Source organism: Siphateles boraxobius, unplaced genomic scaffold (genome assembly GCF_051911475.1).
Source record: "Siphateles boraxobius isolate OS27281-9 unplaced genomic scaffold, OSU_SipBor_1 85, whole genome shotgun sequence".
NCBI classification, from domain to species: Eukaryota; Metazoa; Chordata; class Actinopteri; order Cypriniformes; family Leuciscidae; genus Siphateles; species Siphateles boraxobius.
Window position 1 is genome coordinate 1047501 of NW_027509214.1, and position 20249 is coordinate 1067749.

Below are 20249 nucleotides of genomic sequence, written 5' to 3' on the forward strand. Positions count from 1 at the left end.
CTCACTCATCGGTTAGTCTCGGTTAATCGCGGCTCATTGTGCAGGGAAATGTCTGACAGTGGCGGGGGAGAGGATGGTGGTGGTGTGATGGAGGGTTCTGCTGCCGTACACACAGTGGCGGACGCCTCAGTTCTGCAGAAACACATCCGAAAGCTCGTGCCACTGCTCCTGGAAGATGGCGGCGACGCGCCCGCGGGCCTCGAGAGCGCGCTGGAGGAGAAGAGCGCGCTCGAGCAGATGAAAAAGTTCCTGTCAGATCCACAGATTCACTCTATTCTGGTGGAACGGAACGCGCTGAAAGGTTAAAAGCCGCATGGTCATCATTTAATCACACCTTAAGGGCTAAAATAACTCGCATGCGTTATTAAGCTCATGCTTGCAATGTCTGTGTGCGGGTTTGCCGCGTCTGTCAATCGATTTCGTGATGTTTTATTGCATTATCGCAGGTTTGTGTGGCTCGCCCTGTTTGAGTCGATCCTGTGATGTGTCAAAAATGAAAGTTTATCTAATGTTTATTTTAGAAACATGGGTGTAAAGAGACTGCTTGAATTTGTGATAAAATGTCAACAATAAGTGATAAATGCGCGTTCAGGGCGTGTTTGGTGCACTGCAGATCGGTGACGTCACGATCATCCGAGTAGGAAAGATCGATTCCTCGATTTTAACCGTTATCGATTCTTAAGTCCCAGCTAGCAATCAATCTTAACTTTAGTTGATGCGTGAACAAGTTTCTCTAAACATTTTTTTTAACTTATGCCATCAAATAATCACAATAAGCTTCGTTAGTTATGATTTTAAACAAAGTATCAGCTTTCATATTCTATCAGCTTCATCAGTAAACTCTGTCAGTAAATGTGTGTTTGTGTCTCTAATGTGTGTGACTGATGAACCAATCATCTCTTCCTCTTTACTACTAGTTACAGCAGTAAATAAACATCAATGAACATCAGAAGGAATGTTGAAATATTCAGAACAACTGCCTGAAATCAATCATGTGTCCTGTAATCCGTCAATCAGTGTTTCAATCGCGGAAAAACGCCAAGAAAACAGCTTGAGAACAACAATGTCATGTAATTTACCTCAGACATTTAATGACGATAAACTCGATTATCTAGCAAATTAACTCTAGAGAGGAGCATTCTGATAAATATATGCGCTATACAGTGTTCATTATATTTTCACTTTGGGCTTCAAGAATGCTCTTCAGAAACACCACGGGTGACGTCACGAACACTACGACCATATTCTATACAGTCTATGATCATAACCTGTAATGCACAGTAACGCACAGGGTTCCTGTTGAGATCACAGCTTCAGTTTGGAGAGATTGTATTACTTTATACTGTATATCAGATTCAGTACAATTTATCTATTCAAATGAATGGGGATTGATAATTGTGTAATGTGTGCCGGTGTGCATCATCATTACAGTGATCACAGTGATTTACTGTAACTAGCGTCGGGACGGGAGCGATGCGGTGTTCGCGTTTATATAAATGTGCTCTTATGTCCAGTAACACACATTGTCACATGTCTGGATTTAAATAATAGTCATGTTGAATGTTAAACAAAGACTGGTTTATCACAACAGCCGATGTTTCTTGTGTTTGACGCAGAGGATGTTGGCGATGAAGGCGAGGAGGAGCGCGAGTGCATTTCCTACAGCATTAGCATCGACATCCACTACGGGCTCAAATCTAACAGGTGACGAGCTCAAACATGTGATCCTGATCTGTGTGTGTCCGCTAATGTGATCCTGATCTGTGTGTGTCCGCTAATGTGATCCTGATCTGTGTGTGTCCGCTAATGTGATCCTGATCTGTGTGTGACCGCTAATGTGATCCTGATCTGTGTGTGTCCGCTAATGTGATCCTGATCTGTGTGTGTCCGCTAATGTGATCCTGATCTGTGTGTGTCCGCTAATGTGATCCTGATCTGTGTGTGTCCGCTAATGTGATCCTGATCTGTGTGTGTCCGCTAATGTGATCCTGATCTGTGTGTGTCTGCTAATGTGATCCTGATCTGTGTGTGTCTGCTAATGTGATCCTGATCTGTGTGTGTCCGCTAATGTGATCCTGATCTGTGTGTGTCCGCTAATGTGATCCTGATCTGTGTGTGTCTGCTAATGTGATCCTGATCTGTGTGTGTCCGCTAATGTGATCCTGATCTGTGTGTGTCTGCTAATGTGATCCTGATCTGTGTGTGTCTGCTAATGTGATCCTGATCTGTGTGTCTGCTAATGTGATCCTGATCTGTGTGTGTCCGCTAATGTGATCCTGATCTGTGTGTGTCTGCTAATGTGATCCTGATCTGTGTGTGTCCGCTAATGTGATCCTGATCTGTGTGTGTCTGCTAATGTGATCCTGATCTGTGTGTGTCCGCTAATGTGATCCTGATCTGTGTGTGTCTGCTAATGTGATCCTGATCTGTGTGTGTCCGCTAATGTGATCCTGATCTGTGTGTGTCTGCTAATGTGATCCTGATCTGTGTGTGTCCGCTAATGTGATCCTGATCTGTGTGTGTCTGCTAATGTGATCCTGATCTGTGTGTGTCTGCTAATGTGATCCTGATCTGTGTGTGTCCGCTAATGTGATCCTGATCTGTGTGTGTCTGCTAATGTGATCCTGATCTGTGTGTGTCCGCTAATGTGATCCTGATCTGTGTGTGTCCGCTAATGTGATCCTGATCTGTGTGTGTCTGCTAATGTGATCCTGATCTGTGTGTGTCCGCTAATGTGATCCTGATCTGTGTGTGTCCGCTAATGTGATCCTGATCTGTGTGTGTCCGCTAATGTGATCCTGATCTGTGTGTGACCGCTAATGTGATCCTGATCTGTGTGTGTCTGCTAATGTGATCCTGATCTGTGTGTGTCTGCTAATGTGATCCTGATCTGTGTGTGTCCGCTAATGTGATCCTGATCTGTGTGTGTCTGCTAATGTGATCCTGATCTGTGTGTGTCCGCTAATGTGATCCTGATCTGTGTGTGACCGCTAATGTGATCCTGATCTGTGTGTGTCCGCTAATGTGATCCTGATCTGTGTGTGTCTGCTAATGTGATCCTGATCTGTGTGTGTCTGCTAATGTGATCCTGATCTGTGTGTGTCCGCTAATGTGATCCTGATCTGTGTGTGACCGCTAATGTGATCCTGATCTGTGTGTGTCCGCTAATGTGATCCTGATCTGTGTGTGTCTGCTAATGTGATCCTGATCTGTGTGTGTCTGCTAATGTGAACGTGATCTGTGTGTGTCTGCTAATGTGAACGTGATCTGTGTGTGTCCGCTAATGTGATCCTGATCTGTGTGTGTCTGCTAATGTGATCCTGATCTGTGTGTGACCGCTAATGTGATCCTGATCTGTGTGTGTCCGCTAATGTGATCCTGATCTGTGTGTGTCTGCTAATGTGATCCTGATCTGTGTGTGTCCGCTAATGTGATCCTGATCTGTGTGTGACCGCTAATGTGATCCTGATCTGTGTGTGTCCGCTAATGTGATCCTGATCTGTGTGTGTCCGCTAATGTGATCCTGATCTGTGTGTGTCCGCTAATGTGATCCTGATCTGTGTGTGTCCGCTAATGTGATCCTGATCTGTGTGTGTCCGCTAATGTGATCCTGATCTGTGTGTGTCTGCTAATGTGATCCTGATCTGTGTGTGTCTGCTAATGTGATCCTGATCTGTGTGTGTCTGCTAATGTGATCCTGATCTGTGTGTGTCTGCTAATGTGATCCTGATCTGTGTGTGTCTGCTAATGTGATCCTGATCTGTGTGTGTCTGCTAATGTGATCCTGATCTGTGTGTGTCTGCTAATGTGAACGTGATCTTCCAGCCTGGCGCTGATCAAGCGTACGGGAGTCATCGACGCGGATAAGCCGATCTCCACTCAGGTGCGAGTTCTGACGCTCAGTGAAGACTCCCCATACGAGACCCTGCACTCCTTCATCAGCAATGCTGTCGCTCCGTACTTCAAATCCTACATCCGGGAGTCTGGTAAAGCCGACAGGTAACGTCTCTCCGACATCATTCCTGAACGAGTCCTTCACTTCATCTCCTGATGATTTACTCTCCTCACTTCATCCACGATGTTCATGCGTTTCTTTCTTCAGTCGTAAAGAAATGAAGGTTTTTGAGGAAAACACTCCAGGATTTTCTCCACATAGTGACTTCAATGGAGTCCAACGGGTCGAAGGTCCAAATGTGAAAATCCTGGAGTGTTTTCCTCAAAAACCTTCATTTCTTTTCCACTGAAGAAAGAAACGCATGAACATCGTGGATGACGTGAGGAGAGTAAATCATCAGGAGATTTTAATCCTGAAGTGAACGACTCTTTTTAAAGAAGCTATACGACCACAGAAAGAAACTGATTGCACAGATCCATTCGTGATGGGGATGTTATGAGTCAACACACACATCATAATCGTTGGTTAACAAACAAGTATTCATTACTTCAATGAGCTCATTGTATCTACATTAAGTTATTACATCGTTTAAATTGATAAATTTTTAGCTAACTGTTCTGAAATGCATAACTTGTACAGTTTCCTCTGATAACGAATCTCTCTAAACTGTAATATGGGTATTTTCTGTAAAGCTGCTCTGAGATGATGTTATTGTGAAAAGCGCTGTACAACTGAACGTGTGTGTGTGTGTTCAGGGATGGAGATAAGATGGCCCCTTCGGTGGAGAAGAAGATCGCGGAGCTGGAGATGGGGCTCCTACACCTCCAGCAGAACATCGAGATCCCCGAGATCAGTCTGCTAATACACCCCATCATCACCAACGTGGCCAAGCAGTGCTACGAGCGCGCCGAGAAGCCCAAGGTCACCGACTTCGGGGACAAAGTGGAGGATCCCAGCTTTCTGAACCAGCTGCAGTCCGGCGTCAACCGCTGGATCCGGGAGATACAGAAGGTGTGTGTGTGTGTGTGTGTGTGTGTGTGTGTGTGTGTGTGTGTGAGAGAGAGTGTGTGTGTGTGTGTGTGCGAGAGAGAGTGCGAGAGAGAGTGCGTGTGTGTGTGTGTGCTCAACGAAGTGTCTCCTTCTGCTCCTCATGGTGTTGTGCACAGCTCTCCTCTCCGGGCGAGACTCAGTCTCTGCTTAATATTGAGCCTGTGAAAGTAAATTATTTAGATTGTCATCTACATTGGAGCCAGTATGGATGAGTTTTTCCTCTATATTCTCATTATATATGAGCCATAAAAGCCTGATGAATCATATATTATACTCAACTAAGAACTAAGAATATTTTTAATAATAGTTCAATAAACTGTTCCATTTAAAAAATAGCTTTTTCTGAATGTTATTTCATATGTCAGGCTTTACAGAGTTATCAGCTGTCCTCTAATACTCGCCCTCATGTCGTTCAGACAGGATGTAGAGCGTCCGGTCACCAAATCTGTGTGTTGAACATTAATCAGCGGTTCTGGATAAATAGACTTTCAGTGGATTTCTACAATTTCATTAATAATGACAACTTTTGGAAATGTAAGTCCTGGAAAACCTTTGAAAACAGCCATTTTTATGAAGTACTCATAAGAAAATATATGGGAAATTTATTTAGAATTTTATTGATGAAACAATCTTTTCACACAAATTAACTTTGCAGTCCGTCTGATATCGAGGCATTTCGCACGGCTATGAGTGTGATGTTGCTCATATAAATATCCAAGTATATGATACAGCTTTTATTCTTCAAGTCAATCATATATTCATGGAAATAAATCAGTTTGAATAAGGGAAGCGATATCTTTATCAGATTATCCTGTCAGTGGTTACCAGAACTGTGTGTGTTAAACGTCAGTTTAGGATAAATAGACTTTCAGTGGATCTCTGCGATTTCATTAGAAATATCTTCATGTGTGTTTCGAAAGTTTGACATGAGAGCGAGTGATTTTAGTGTGACCTGTGTAACCAGAAGTGATGTTGATTGAGGTTGTGCTGTGTGTGTGTGTGTGTGCTGTAGGTGACGAAGCTGGACCGAGACCCGGCCTCGGGAACGGCCCTGCAGGAGATCAGCTTCTGGCTGAACCTGGAGCGAGCGCTCAACCGGATCCAGGAGAAGAGGGAGAGTCCCGAGGTCCTGCTCACGCTCGACATCCTCAAACACGGCAAACGCTTCCACGCCACCGTCAGCTTCGACACCGACACAGGTGAGCGCCCGCACTCGCGTAAACCCCTCCACTGCAGCTTACCCGTGTCGAGTACCGGCAAACCCGGGAGTGGTGCGCTCCACGTTAGAGAATTCATAAACCACATCAACACAGCGTTTACTAAGGATACGCGATATATTTAAAACAATAGGTTACTATCGTAACCCCGGTTCTCTGAAACATCGAGTGGAGAGATCCACCTATGGGAAGGGCATCCGTACCTGACCTCTGCAGAAGCATCCAATTGCACCAAGTCTGGCTAGACAGACAGAAGCGCGCAGCCAATGCCAGGTGAGGCCACACCCCCTCACCTAAGGGCATATAACATCTGGGCGCGCTGCTATTCCTCAGTAAGTATATTCGCTTCTCGTGCAGCAAGCGGGGCAAAGCTGGTGGATCTCTCCACTCGATGTTTCAGAGAACCGGGGTTACGATAGTAACCTATTGTTCTCTTTCATCATCTCGTGTTCGAGATCCACCTATGGGAGAGACATGGACAGCTCCCCGATTGCCCAATACACTCACAGTGAGGTTCTGAAAGCCAGAGAAAGACGGTCACCCCGGGGAGGCGGTGCCTGACACGTCCATTAATCATGAACCTGCAAAGGTGACGCCACACCGACTGCTGTGGACACGCAGGACATGAAGCATGCATGAGACACATACATGAAAGTACCCCCAACCCACCAAGGCACATAAACTAAACCCATAACGGGAAGTAAATGTTTGGTGGCAAGAATGAACATGACCAGCCGGGCCATTCACTCTTATTGGTTTCAACAGGGTACAGGGAAGAGCTAAGAAGACCCAACCCCTAAAACCGAATGTGCTACCGAGGTTCTGGTGACATCCAGCCGGTAGTAACGCACAAAGGTATGAGGAGAAGCCCAACTGGCAGCGGAGCAGATGTCCTGCAGTGACACTCCCCTAAACAAAGCCCAAGAGGCGGCTAAGCCCCTTGTGGAATGAGCTCTGATGCCCCTTGGGGGCTGCACTCCCTTTGCTTCATAAGCCATAGTTATAGCGCCCACAACCCAATGTGAGAGGCGTTGCTTCGATATGGGACTCCCTCTGTGCGGAGGGGCCCATGAAACAAAGAGCTGGTCGCTCTTCCGGAAAGCGCTGGTCCTGGTCATATAAGCCTGTAAAGCACGGACTGGACACAGAGCATTCAGCCTCTGATCCTCCAGAGAGGTAAAAGGTGGAGGGTGAAAAGCGGACAGCTCCAACACCTCCGAAGTGAACGCAGGGAAGCACTTCGGCATGAAGGCCGGGTTAGGCTTAAGGGAAACCTTATCTCCACTGAGGGAGAACTTAGTGCACGAGGGGTGAACCGAGAGTGCATGTAGCTCACTGACACGTTTGGCAGATGCCAAGGCCAAGAGCAAAGCTGTCTTGAAGGACAGCAGCTTAAGGGAAATACTCCCCAGGGGCTCAAAAGGATGTTGAGACAGTGCTTCCAGCACCATGGAGAGGTCCCATTCCGGAACAGTTCTCCTGATGACTGGCAACGAGCGGCGTGCACCCTTCATGAATCTGCGGATTAGAGGGTGCTGCCCGACAGTAGAGCCCTCAAAACCCACATGACAGGCTGAAATCGCAGCCAAATAGACCTTAATGGTGGAAAAAGACCTCCCTTTTTCCATGAGGTCCTGAAGGAAACACAAAATATCAGGAACTGAGCACTGATAAGATGTGAGACCGCGCCCATCGCACCACCCTTCGAACACGTGCCACTTACAGCCATATAAGGACCGTGTAGAGACGGCCCTGGCATTCTGAATAGTGGCGACCACACGCGGCGAAAGCCCAAGTGCGTTCAGGTTCGTCCTCTCACGGGCCAGGCCCAGAGAGCCACCCTGTCCGGGTGGGGGTGGTAAATCTCCCCGTTGGCTTGGGACAATAGATCCGTGCGAACGGGAAGGTGCCACGGCTCGGCGTATAACAGAGGAATTATCTCCGCCAGCCATGGTGCCTTGGGCCACCTGGGTGCTATCAGAATGAGAGACAGGCCCTGCTCTCTCACCCTGGCCAATGAGGGAATTATCAGGCACAGGGGAGGAAAAGCATACAGGAGCACTCTGGGCCATGGGTGGGCCAGTGCGTCTACCCCGAGGGGCGCGTCCATGTCCCTTAGAGAGAAGAACATAGGACAATGGTAGTTTTCGCGCGAGGCGAATAGATCTACGCTCGCCCGTCCGAATCTCATCCATAGCATTTCCACTATCTGAGGGTGAAGACGCCAATCTCCGTAGATTGGGTTTCCCCTTGATAGCAGATCCGCACCTCTGTTCAGAATGCCCGGAACGTGAGTTGCGCGTAACGACAGGAAAACCCGTCTGCTCCACACCAAAAGCTTGTAAGCTAGAGCGTGGAGTTTCGACGAGCGCATGCCGCCCTGACGGTTGATATAAGCCACAGCCGTGGTATTGTCGCACCGTACTAGAACGTGATGTCCCTGCAGGCGAGGCAGAAAATGATTCAGAGCTTTCCAAATGGTTAAAAGCTCTAAATAGTTTGTGCGCTGAACGTAGTCTGTTTGGCCACAGACCGTTCACCGTTCTGCCCTCCTGGGTGGCACCCCAGCCTGTCAAGGACGCATCTGTCGTCACAACTTTCCGCATCGTAACCGCCCCCAGAGGGGTTCCCCGTGCGTAAAAGTTCTCGCTCTCCCAGTGGCGCAAGGTCGCCGAGCAGGCGCGTGTCACTGTTACCGAGCGGCAAAGGTCGCGAATCGGGCTGAAATGTAGTGACAAGACCCATTTCATGAACGCCCTCATCCTCAGAAGTCCCAATGGCACAACTTGGGTGGATGAAGCCATGAGACCCTGTAGCCTGAGACATGTGCGATATTGCACTTTCGCCCCTTCTCTGAACTGCGTCAGACAGTTCATCAGAGAGCGAACGCGCTCTTGAGAGAGGCGCGCTCGCATGGAGACCGAATTCAACTCCAAGCCCAAGAAAATGACATTCTGACTGGGCGTGAAATTGCTCTTGCTCACATTCACTTGAAACCCGAGCGATGTGATGTGCGCGAGCACACGGTCGGTGTCCTGCAACACCTTCTCCTTTGATTCGGCTATGATGAGCCAATCGTCTATATAAGTCAGGATTCTCAGACCTGATATTCTCAGAGGTGCTAAGCCCGCCTCCGCGCACAGACAGAAAGACCGGGGACTCAAACTGAGTCCAAACGGAAGAACTGTGAATTCGTAACATATGCCCTGGTAGGCGAAACGAAGAAACTTCCTGTGCGGAGGATAGATGCTTATGTGAAAGAAAGCATCTTTCAGATCGACTGATGTGAACCAGTCGTTCTGTTTTATGGCACGGGCGAGTGCGCCTTGTGTCAGCATTCTGAAATTGTATTTCCTCAAATGTTTGTTCAACACTCGAAGGTCCAAGATAGGGCGGAGAGAGCCGCCTTTTTTCGGGACCAGAAAATAACGGGAATAAAAACCCTGGTTCATCAGATTGGGAGGTACCACCTGAATCGCTCCCTTGTTTAAGAGAGATGAAATTTCCTCTTTCAGAATGTGAGAGGCGTTCTCTTCCGTGTGAGAAAAGAGAATGCCGTTGAAATGCGGGGGTTTTACTGCGAATTGCAATCTGTAACCCTGCATTACTGTACGCATCACCCACTCGGGAGCTGAAACGGTTCGCCAAGCCGCTTCGTGACTCGCGAGAGCTCCCGCTCGGGCCAGAGCGGAGCTGTGTGAGACCGACAGGTTTATTTGTGATGCAATGGCGCCATCTAGTGGGTACACTAGAGGCGACATGCAGGGGTTCGGAGGGATTTCCTCTCTCTGCAGTGAGATGAATTCTCTCTGCGGAGAGAGGTTTTCCCACCGAAACGAATTCATTTGATTCGTATTTTTTTGTGTTTTGTGTGTTTTGTGTTGGGCAAACACTGGGGCCGAAGCCTTTATTGAGAGAGTGAGGGGAACAGAGTGTGGGCAGTGTGGTGTCACTGAGCTTAAACTTTCCCTTACAAAGGGCCCCCTGAACGTGGGGGGAAAACACACATCTCTCGAACACACGAGCTGGGCAGTCTCGTTTACACACGGAGAGCTGACCCATCCGCGGGACCCCCTGGGTTTTTTGGACGGGGGTCCTAGAAGAGGAGGGGAGTCCGAAGGGCTTGCGGCCCGTGAACATGGACTCGAAGCCCCCATCGGCTGAACATCAGGCAGGCCGCTTGCGTTTCGAGTCGGTGGGGTTGGAATTCGCAGGTCTCCCGGCCGCGGCCGCGGCCGCGGCGGGAGCGGGCTTACCCCAGTGCTTGTGTGTAGGTGCTGGGTTATGTTGCCGAGGGGGTGGTTTGTTGCGGGGCTTTTCTCTGCCCTGATGAAACTGTCGTCCCGTGGCCGGTGGGTTAGGCAAATGCACAGGGGGCGCCTGGCGTGGGACTGACTTCCTAGGAAGGCAAAGTTTGAAGGCCTCATCCTCCTTTTTCTTATCGTCACACCGTTGTTGCATCAGTGCGACGGCGGGGCCGAAGAGAGCCCGGCCGGGCTCCACCGGCGCGCCCGCGATGCGCCGTTTCTCACTGTCAGGGAGTCCCGACAGGTTCAGCCAGAGCGCGCGCTCTCCGACCACGGAAAGCGCCATGGAGCGCCCGCAAGCTTGGACGGCCTGCCGAGCGTTACGGAGGACGAGGTCGTTCACCGTTAGGATCTCCTTCCACAGGGTTTCAGAAGGATTTCCCTTTTCCAATTGTTGCCCTAACTCTTCAAGGATCTCCGCCTGGTAGGCGGAGAGGAGCGAAGAAACGTTAAGGGCCCTGACAGCCACGGCCGAGGACTTATAAGCTGCCTGGTGAACGGAGGCAGCAAAACGGTCCATCTTGTTGGGCAAGACCGGCTTGGGGGGAGCGAGCAGCCCGCCCTGAGCGGGGTTAAGGTGCCTGGCGATGGAAGGTTCGACGGTGGGAGGTTCGCCCATACCGTGCGCCGCCATGTCCTTAACCTCGAGTCCCGTGAGACCGTGTTTGAAGTCGAGCGGGTCGCTCCAATAATTTCTCATGTGCTTCGCGCACGCCGGGAGGATGGGGAAGAGTTGTTTCCTCGGGCCGGGAGGGGGTCCCAGCACTTTCCCATCATAAATATCCCTCTCCTGGTCGGTGGCGCTCTGCGGTGCCGGCCATTCGATGTTGAGACGAGCGGCCGCTCGCTCACACACTTCCAGGAGGATGGCTTGAGGCAGAACCGCGTGGGCCGTAGCCTGGGGAACACCAGAGGGCGGGATGGCCTCCTCGTCCTCTGAAACCCCAAGAATGGCCGCATCCTCCTCTTCGCCAGAACCGGGCAGGTCGTGGACGAGAGTGAGGTTGTCCCCGAAGATGTCCTCCTCGGGGAAGGCGGGATTGGGCTGGTCAGCCCAGACGAGAGACGTTGCGCCCCGGGAGGCCCCCGGTAGCGCGTCGTCATCACCGTGTCCCCCGTCCGAGTCAGAAGGGCTGAGCCCGGTGCACTGTGTCACTGCCACCTTAAGACGGCGTTTTAGCAGCTTCCTAGGCAGCAAGAGGCAGAAACTGCAATTCTCCGGGTTTTCAAGGGCTTCCCGAGCGTGGTTAAGACCCAAACAGACCACGCAAAGCTGATGAAGATCCTTAGCTGCGATGAGGGCACCACACGCGGCCGGGCAGGCCCGTGACATGCTATCCCCTGGAGAGGCTGCAGGCTTAGACAGTGACATACCAGCGAAGAAAACGGAGAAATCCGTGGCGGGCAGCCGCGAGGAGAAACGGTGAAAATAGCGAGAGCGTGGGCGGCTCCGAATGCAAAGCAGCAGTAGTTGAAAAATAAACAACTGTCACGTCCGGCGGAGGCTGATCTGGTCAATATGTCCTCCTGAAGACACGAGGTGAGCAGTGTAAAAATCCAACCGAGCTGTGAGATGCAGAGATCGCGAGAAGCGAATGTCAACTGAGGAATAGCAGCGCGCCCAGATGTTATATGCCCTTAGGTGAGGGGGTGTGGCCTCACCTGGCATTGGCTGCGCGCTTCTGTCTGTCTAGCCAGACTTGGTGCAATTGGATGCTTCTGCAGAGGTCAGGTACGGATGCCCTTCCCATAGGTGGATCTCGAACACGAGATGATGAAAGAGAACATTTACAATCATAATATAGCATAGAGCTATTGTGAAATCACAAACACTGCGATTCAGTTAAATAAACCGAGAAGCACGACGCTTTAATATGTACATGTGTGCAGATTACAGATGTTAAAGTTCCCAGTAAACGCTGCTCACACACACTCCGTCTCTACATGTGATGTGTGTTTGGGAATGCAAAAAGTCGGACGCGGTTTGTGTTTCATAGTTGCGCTGTTATCATTTATATGCATTTCTCAGACTCCATCTCTGCATGAGTGTGTGTTGCCTATAACGTTCATCTGGGAACGCAGTGTGTGCCATTTCCCAACATTTATAATGTAACTCGTTTGCAAATCTATGCCAACACACGGGAATACATAAATATGTTTCTAAATATGCGAATTGTTGTTCATCACGATTTCAAAATAAAAGTTCAAACCTTCGGCTCTAAGTTTGCATGTTTGATGCGCACATGTTTTGTTCAAGAAATTACAGCGGCTGTTGCATTTCTATTGTACAGAAGTAACAAGTTATAAAAGATTAAGTGGACGTTTGAATTAAAAGTTGTTTTGCCGATATTAAACGAGGATTAGATCGTGCCCGTAGAGTAACGACGACTGACTCAGGCCGTTGGCGACTCTAAGCATTTGCTATAAAACATAATGTACATAAGTTTAGAATGGTTTACATTTATTTTACATGGTGTATTTTAACGGTGTTGTTCAATAAAACCCATATGATTACTTTTCAAACTGTTATTATATATTTGTATTTTAAGTCATTTTAAAGGTTGTTCATTTGGATCTATTTTTATTACCACCCAGGGCTCGACATTAAGGCTTGTCCGCTTGTCCGGGACAATTGGATTTTTTGTAGGACAAGTAGAAGAGAAAATTAGTTGTCCGACCGGACAAGTTAAATTTCAAACAAAATAAAATGCCATGTTACTTCACGTTATGTGCCACTCGTTACGTCTATTTTACAGATTTAATTTTACAGATTTGAAACGAAGACATGTCCTGAATGTGAATGGCCTGTGAATGTCCTGAATGTGACTCGCAGAAAGACGCGCACCAGTATGATGCGCATGCACAGACCGCGCGCCAGAATACAGTTCTCTTTCGCGCTTGAACGAACATCAACACACACAATTAAGCCAAAATGTCATTTGTCGAGTATCTTCATAACACAAGAGCAGTCTTATGATGGACATAAAGAGTTGTGACTCGTGAGAGAATGAGGCGCGTGTGAGATCCGCGTCTCTGTCCACAGCGGCTGCTCTTAAAGGGCCAGCTACTAATAAAGTGTTCTGTCAGTAAAGTTAATGAAAGAACAAAGGGAACAGAGAAAATTACTCACTGCTCTTGACTAAAGAACTTGTGTAGCTTTAATAAGGAGTAGTCTATATATAATTTATAATTTATGCTGCGCAGACTGTTTGATAACTTTATTCAATTTCTGTATATGTCCTACCTGTTAGACAGTTCATTTTTATCCAAACATCAATGGCTTATTGATCATTATAGGTGTTATCAATCATTTAGTTGTTATTGCTAATTTCAGAATTATCACTAATCTGTGTGTGCATTTGGTTTAGAACCAAACAAGTTGACTCATGAAACCATTTGTTTATTATATCGCAATCGCATATCACAACCGCAATATTGATCTCAATAATAGGAATATGACATTGTCCCCAAATCGTGCAGCCCTAGATAAAATTATAAATCTTTACCCGGACAAGTGACTTTTGTGCATGGACAAGTGAAACATAAATTTACTTGTCCGAAGGACAAGTGCCTCAAAAAGTTAATGTCAAGCCCTGCCACCATTTTTTTATTTTTTTTAATCCGAATAATCGGTAGAATACTCCATTACTAAAGTAATGTAAAGCTGCGGGCACGTTCCTCATCTAGCGCTGGTGTGTGTGTGTGTGTGTGTGTGTGTCAGGACTGAAGCAGGCTGTGGAGACGGTGAATGATTACAACCCCCTGATGAAGGACTTTCCCCTGAACGATCTGCTGTCGGCCACCGAGCTGGACAAGATCCGGCAGGCGCTGGTGGCCATCTTCACTCACCTCCGCAAGATCCGGAACACCAAGTACCCGATCCAGCGAGCGCTGCGCCTGGTGGAGGCCATCTCGCGGGACCTGAGCGCGCAGCTGCTCAAAGTGCTGGGCACACGCAAGCTCATGCACGTGGCCTACGAGGAGTTCGAGAAGGTACTGACCAAACACTTACATCACGTATTCTTCTAAATTATACCGATATCACTGTATTTTTCCCCCGAGCATCACTGGGTGTGAACCACACTTTCTGCTGGGACAGGAAATACTGCAGTTGTGTGTTTACACCTGTAGAGCGTTTGTTTGTTCTGAAACAGGAACTTAATTTGTTACAATGTTGCATTTTGTTCTTGGTTCGGTTCGCTTTCGCAAGGCAACCTTTCAAAATGTGTTCACGTAAGTCACATGCAAGTACAACTGTCCTCTTATTGGTCAGCGTTTCCTCTGCGTCTTCCATCAAGATGATTGACAAGTTCGCTCAGCTTTTTTTGGCTTTATTTGTAACTTTCGAGACACGCAAACAGTATGCGCATGTATCCGTCAATGCCGCGGCTAAATTATACACTACACTCAAATTATTATATTATATTATTACTACAGCAAATACAGACGCGCTCTCTGTGGATCTAGAGGTTATCAGTGTTTCATCGGGTTAGCATTCTGGCACAGAGAGACGCAATTAAACAACACTTTAAGATGAACAGGTGCGCTTTTGGTATTCAAGCAATGTATGGGAAACGCTGTAATACAAGAACACGTTCATCTCGAAGAAGACTTGGTTCAGAATCCGCTACATATAGCAGGTCAGCTGACTCCATTTCCTTCTCATGCATTCCCGGAGCGTCACAGTGCATTTCCCCGGTGAAGCCGAGCGTCCGGTGACTTCAGCGGCGCTGCTTTAAACAGTTTTCCTCAGTGCTTCTAAACTAGCCGGTCATTGGATAAATCTGCGATTATGCCCCGCCCTGTAGAATGTATGTTGATTTGACAGCGATTTTTTTACTATAAAAAGCCGCTGAAGATGTTCGAGCTCAGTCCCATCGCGGATTTTGCAAGTGTAGCGAAACACAAACTGCTGCAACATATTTCTTGGTATTTGCTTTTCATCCAACATTTCACACAATTATACACCACATTCCTTCTTTCAGTTTAACCTAATTAACCTAAAAAAGAGTTTAATATCTTTTTTTTTTGATTCAAGATGAATGGCTTGCTCAATTCCTTTTGAGTTTGATTTGGGTGCTCTTCAGTCCAAGGTAAAACATCTAAGAGACAGTGTAGAGAAGAAATTCTCTGATGACTGAGGCACTCCTTAATTAAAATGTCTTTATTACACAGATGACATGTCCTAAAAGGACAACTTTAAAACGCCCACGCGTAGCGGCATGGAGCCTTCTTCAGGGCATGTCCTGTTCATTCATTTATTCATACAGTAGGCTAGGCTAGTGTTGTAGGGGTGAACTAGCCAGCTAGCAAACTGCACACGATGGCAGACAGTGCTAATATTGTCGACCAGATAATATCGACCAGAAGAGAATTAAACAGCAGGGCAGATCAACACCTCAGATTGATTCAGTGCAAAAGAGTAGCAGCTCTCCTGGTAGGACGGAGTTAGCCGGCTGACTGGAAGTGCTGGGACAGGATCCGCTCGCTGGTCACATCTCATGGATGTGCTGTTCGGTCTAAGCCGTTACGTATAAATAAATGGACCGTTTTTATGGTGTAGCTGAAAATGAGCAGCCGCCGCTGGTCACGTCTCATGTTTTCCCGCAGGCCTCGGCTCACACTCTGCTTCTTCTGCACAGGTGATGGTGGCGTGCTTCGAGGTCTTCCAGACGTGGGAGGACGAGTACGAGAAGCTGCAGGTGCTCCTGAGGGACATCGTGAAGAGGAAGAGGGAGGAGAACCTGAAGATGGTGTGGCGTCTGAGTCCTGCGCACCGGAAGCTGCAGGCCCGGCTGGACCACATGAGGCGCTTCCGCCGCCAGCACGAGCAGCTCCGCGCCGTCATCGTGCGCGTGCTCCGGCCTCAGGTGCGCGGGTCACGAGCTAGCCGGCATTAAGCGAACGCGCTGACATGGGCTATCATAAGAGTTTTTACATTAAAGGGGTCGTCAGTGTGATTCTTAAGGGTCTTTATGTAAACTTTGTAACGTACTTTGGTTAAAACTCAATGATTGTGTTAAACAGCCGTTTACTTCCTCAGGAAGAGCTGTTCACAGCGACCCTTTTCAGTGCATGTCTCTTCAAATGATAATGAGCAATTATTGCATTAACACAATCCAAACCGCTTGATTATTGAGTGTTTAGACTTTTTGAGGATAAAAAAAAAAAGAGTGAATGTATTTTTTTCATCGTATGGTGTTTGTGTCCACACACTGCAAAGACACATTAATATGCAAACACCATATAAAAGTGATTTTTGCATCCAATGTCCCCTGTAACAGTTAAATGAGCTCAAAGGTCGGGGTGTTTACTTCTACAGCGCTTTATACAAAACAGATTACAGGCTTCAAAGCAGCTTCACAGTAATAAACAGATCAGTGATGCAAACTTCATCAGATATGAGACTCCGCTCTACAGAAGACAGGCATTATTCAGTTCAATTACTGTGGTGATGTTGCAAAATTCATCAATTAAAGAGTTCATTTCAGCTATAAGCAGTGTCATTATACAGACATGAACTAAAAGCTCACTTTTCTCAGTCTCAGATTTCAAATTTGGTCCATTTTACAACAAATTCACCAGTTACAGCAACAGATGAACATGAACGAGCATCAAACCCGTATCGTATTTAAAGTAATCGCTAAATCAGTGTTTCAATCACAGAAAGACGTCAATAAAACAGCTGGAGAACGTCACATTTACCACAGAAAAACCATATTCAGTGACCATAAACTCGTTAGTCAGCTATACAGTGGAGCTTTTGGCAAAATGGGTGCAATTTTTAATGTTCTTCAATATTTAATTTAAGTTCTTATGACAGCAAACATTTAAATGTTTATATTTCAAGAAATAAATTGGAGTGAAAATATGTAATCGTAAAGTTAGCTTTATTACTTTATTATTATAAAAACTTGAGTTTGATTTGTGTTTGTTTACAAATATTTTAATTTTAACCTTCAGTATTATAGTAACAGCATTAGTCGAGATTCTTTTTCCTTGAGAAAATGTGCCATGAACTGTATCTGATCTACAGTCGAACCAAACATTATTCAGACAACAGATATTTTTGATGTTTTTTTACTAGTGTGTGCAGGACTCATTTATGCAAATAGTTCATTTATGTAAGTGAGGAGAGCAAAATAGTGACATATTACACCCAAAAACTCTTCATACAGCGACTACCAGTAACATTTATAAACATTTGGGACCAAAAATGATTGACACTTTGAAGTGTTTTTTCTTTAATTGCTAATGCACTTTTTACAGCACAGACTGAACAACATGAAGCATTGCTTGGTGATTGATTGAGCTAAACTGGTATTATCTAATTGTGTAGTTAAATTTAACAGCTGACAGATATTCAACATAATTCATGTGTGAGACATTTCACTGGTTTTGTCCATCCTTCTGTTAGACCGTCATCTGATTTGATAGCTTGGGAGTTTTTGTCATATTTTATTACCATTTTCAGAATAATGTGAGAAATGTTGAAGGTGTCTGAATAAATTTTGGTTTGACTGTATATTACAACTAATCGATTTGAATCGTAAGCTTGTAAATCGAATCATGAGATTAGTGTCCACACCAGCGCTACTCCTCTACTATACAGCACTGTCCTGTAGAGAAGTATTGGATTTTGCGCATGACTTTGCGTGCGCTTGTCTCTGCAGGTGTCTGCTGTATCCCAGCATGCTCAGGGAGAGACCGCAGAGCCGGCCGATCTGAAGGTGGCCGAGGTTCTGTTCGACGCCGCGGACGCTAACGCCATCGAGGAGGTCAACCTGGCGTACGAGAACGTGAAGGAGGTTGACGGCCTGGACGTCTCGAAGGAGGGAATGGAGGCGTGGGAAGCGGCCATGAAGCGCTACGACGAGCGCATCGACCGCGTGGAGACGCGCATCACGGCCCGCCTGCGCGACCAGCTGGGCACCGCCAAGAACGCCAACGAGATGTTCCGCATCTTCTCACGCTTCAATGCCCTGTTCGTGCGGCCGCACATCCGCGGAGCCATCCGCGAGTACCAGACGCAGCTCATCCAGCGCGTCAAAGACGACATCGAGTCTCTGCACGACAAGTTCAAGGTGCAGTATCCTCAGAGCCAGTCCTGCAAGATGAGCCACGTGCGCGACCTGCCACCCGTCTCCGGCTCCATCATCTGGGCTAAGCAGATCGACCGGCAGCTCACGGCGTACATGAAGCGCGTGGAGGACGTGCTCGGCAAGGGCTGGGAAAACCACGTGGAGGGTCTGAAGCTCAAGCAGGACGGCGACAGCTTCCGCGCCAAGCTCAACACGCAGGAGATCTTCGACGACTGGGCCCGCAAGGTGCAGCAGCGCAACCTGGGCGTGTCGGGCCGCATCTTCACCATCGAGAACACGCGCGCACGCGGGCGCACCGGCACCGTGCTCAAACTCAAAGTCAACTTCCTCCCCGAGATCATCACGCTCTCTAAAGAAGTGCGCAACCTGAAGTGGCTGAGCTTCCGCGTGCCGCTAGCCATCGTCAACAAAGCCCATCAGGCTAATCAGCTGTACCCGTTCGCCATCTCGCTCATCGAGAGCGTGCGCACGTACGAGCGCACCTGTGAGAAGGTGGAGGAGCGCACCTCCATCTCGCTGCTCGTAGCCGGCCTGAAGAAGGAGGTGCAGGCGCTCGTCACCGAGGGCATCTCGCTCGTCTGGGAGTCCTACAAGCTCGACCCGTACGTCCAGCGGCTGGCGGAAACAGTCTTCAACTTCCAGGAAAAGGTAGATCTGATCTTCACCAGAAAGATCACCGATAGGCCATACAAGTTTGACTCCTGACCCAACTCTATGCGTGTTTTGTAAGATTCCTCTCTCCGTTCGACATATTATATTGGACTTTCCTGGGTAACTGTCATGTGGGACGTTTGCCATTATACGTATATTAAAAGCAATAATATCGTAGTGAAAACCTAAATATTGACAAACTATATATCATTTTGAAAGCTTACAACCTCTAGTTTTCATATTTGGTGGCTGTTTTCTAAAGTAAATTACATTTCATATTCATTAGGAGTGTTTAGGCCTTTATTTTTAAATGGCAATAAACATGAAAAATCATAAAAGATTGGTAGAAACCTCAGTTTGTTTTCATGCCAAGAGTTCAAAAGATTACACCAAATCAATCTTATGAGGAAAAAAGGTCTGGAAATGTTTTAAATATAAAGAAAAATATAATGGATTCTCTATTTGTGATGCGGCTGCGAGCTAAGACGCACATGTGGTCTTTTTATGCATTTATTAGAGGTTGAATTCACAACAAAAACTGCCAAACCACCCATTCTACTTCTGAATAGGATGTCTACTTCATAAATCGTCTGAAAATTATACATGGTTCAGATCACTCAAAACATATATGAAAATGGAGACGCATTTATATGGGCAGTAAGGATTTACAGTCAGGCTGAAAAGAGATGTGAATGGCATGTTGACTTGTGGGTATTTCACTCGTAGGTGGACGATCTTCTTCTGCTCGAGGAGAAGATTGATCTGGAGGTGCGTTCGCTCGAAACCTGCATGTACGAGCATAAGATGTTCACGGAGATCCTCAACCGCATCCAGAAGGCTGTCGACGACCTGAACCTGCACTCGTACTCCAATCTGCCCATCTGGGTCAATAAACTGGACATCGAGGTGAGCAACTCTTAACGACACTTTTTATGGAAAGTAACGTGTTACAATATTGCGTTACTTCACAACTAATTATGTTATTTAATTGCTTTTTGTGGAAAGTAATGTTACAATATTGCGTTAC

General features: G+C 47.1%; 1 protein-coding gene across 2 annotated transcripts in view; it reads left to right on the forward strand.

Moving 5' to 3' along the window:
- The window catches only part of dync1h1 (dynein, cytoplasmic 1, heavy chain 1), a 99242-nt gene that overhangs the window by 57 nt on the left and 78936 nt on the right, over positions 1-20249 (forward strand). For both annotated transcript variants that reach the window (XM_077221740.1, XM_077221741.1), the window contains exons 1-9: positions 1-301; positions 1617-1704; positions 3826-3999; positions 4651-4906; positions 5958-6144; positions 14191-14462; positions 16112-16339; positions 18143-19219; positions 19949-20128. The exon at positions 1-301 is cut by the window's left edge and continues 57 nt beyond it. In XM_077221740.1, the coding sequence (XP_077077855.1) occupies positions 49-301; positions 1617-1704; positions 3826-3999; positions 4651-4906; positions 5958-6144; positions 14191-14462; positions 16112-16339; positions 18143-19219; positions 19949-20128 (2715 nt within the window). In that variant the 5' untranslated portion in view covers positions 1-48. The remainder of the gene's footprint in view (positions 302-1616; positions 1705-3825; positions 4000-4650; positions 4907-5957; positions 6145-14190; positions 14463-16111; positions 16340-18142; positions 19220-19948; positions 20129-20249) is intronic.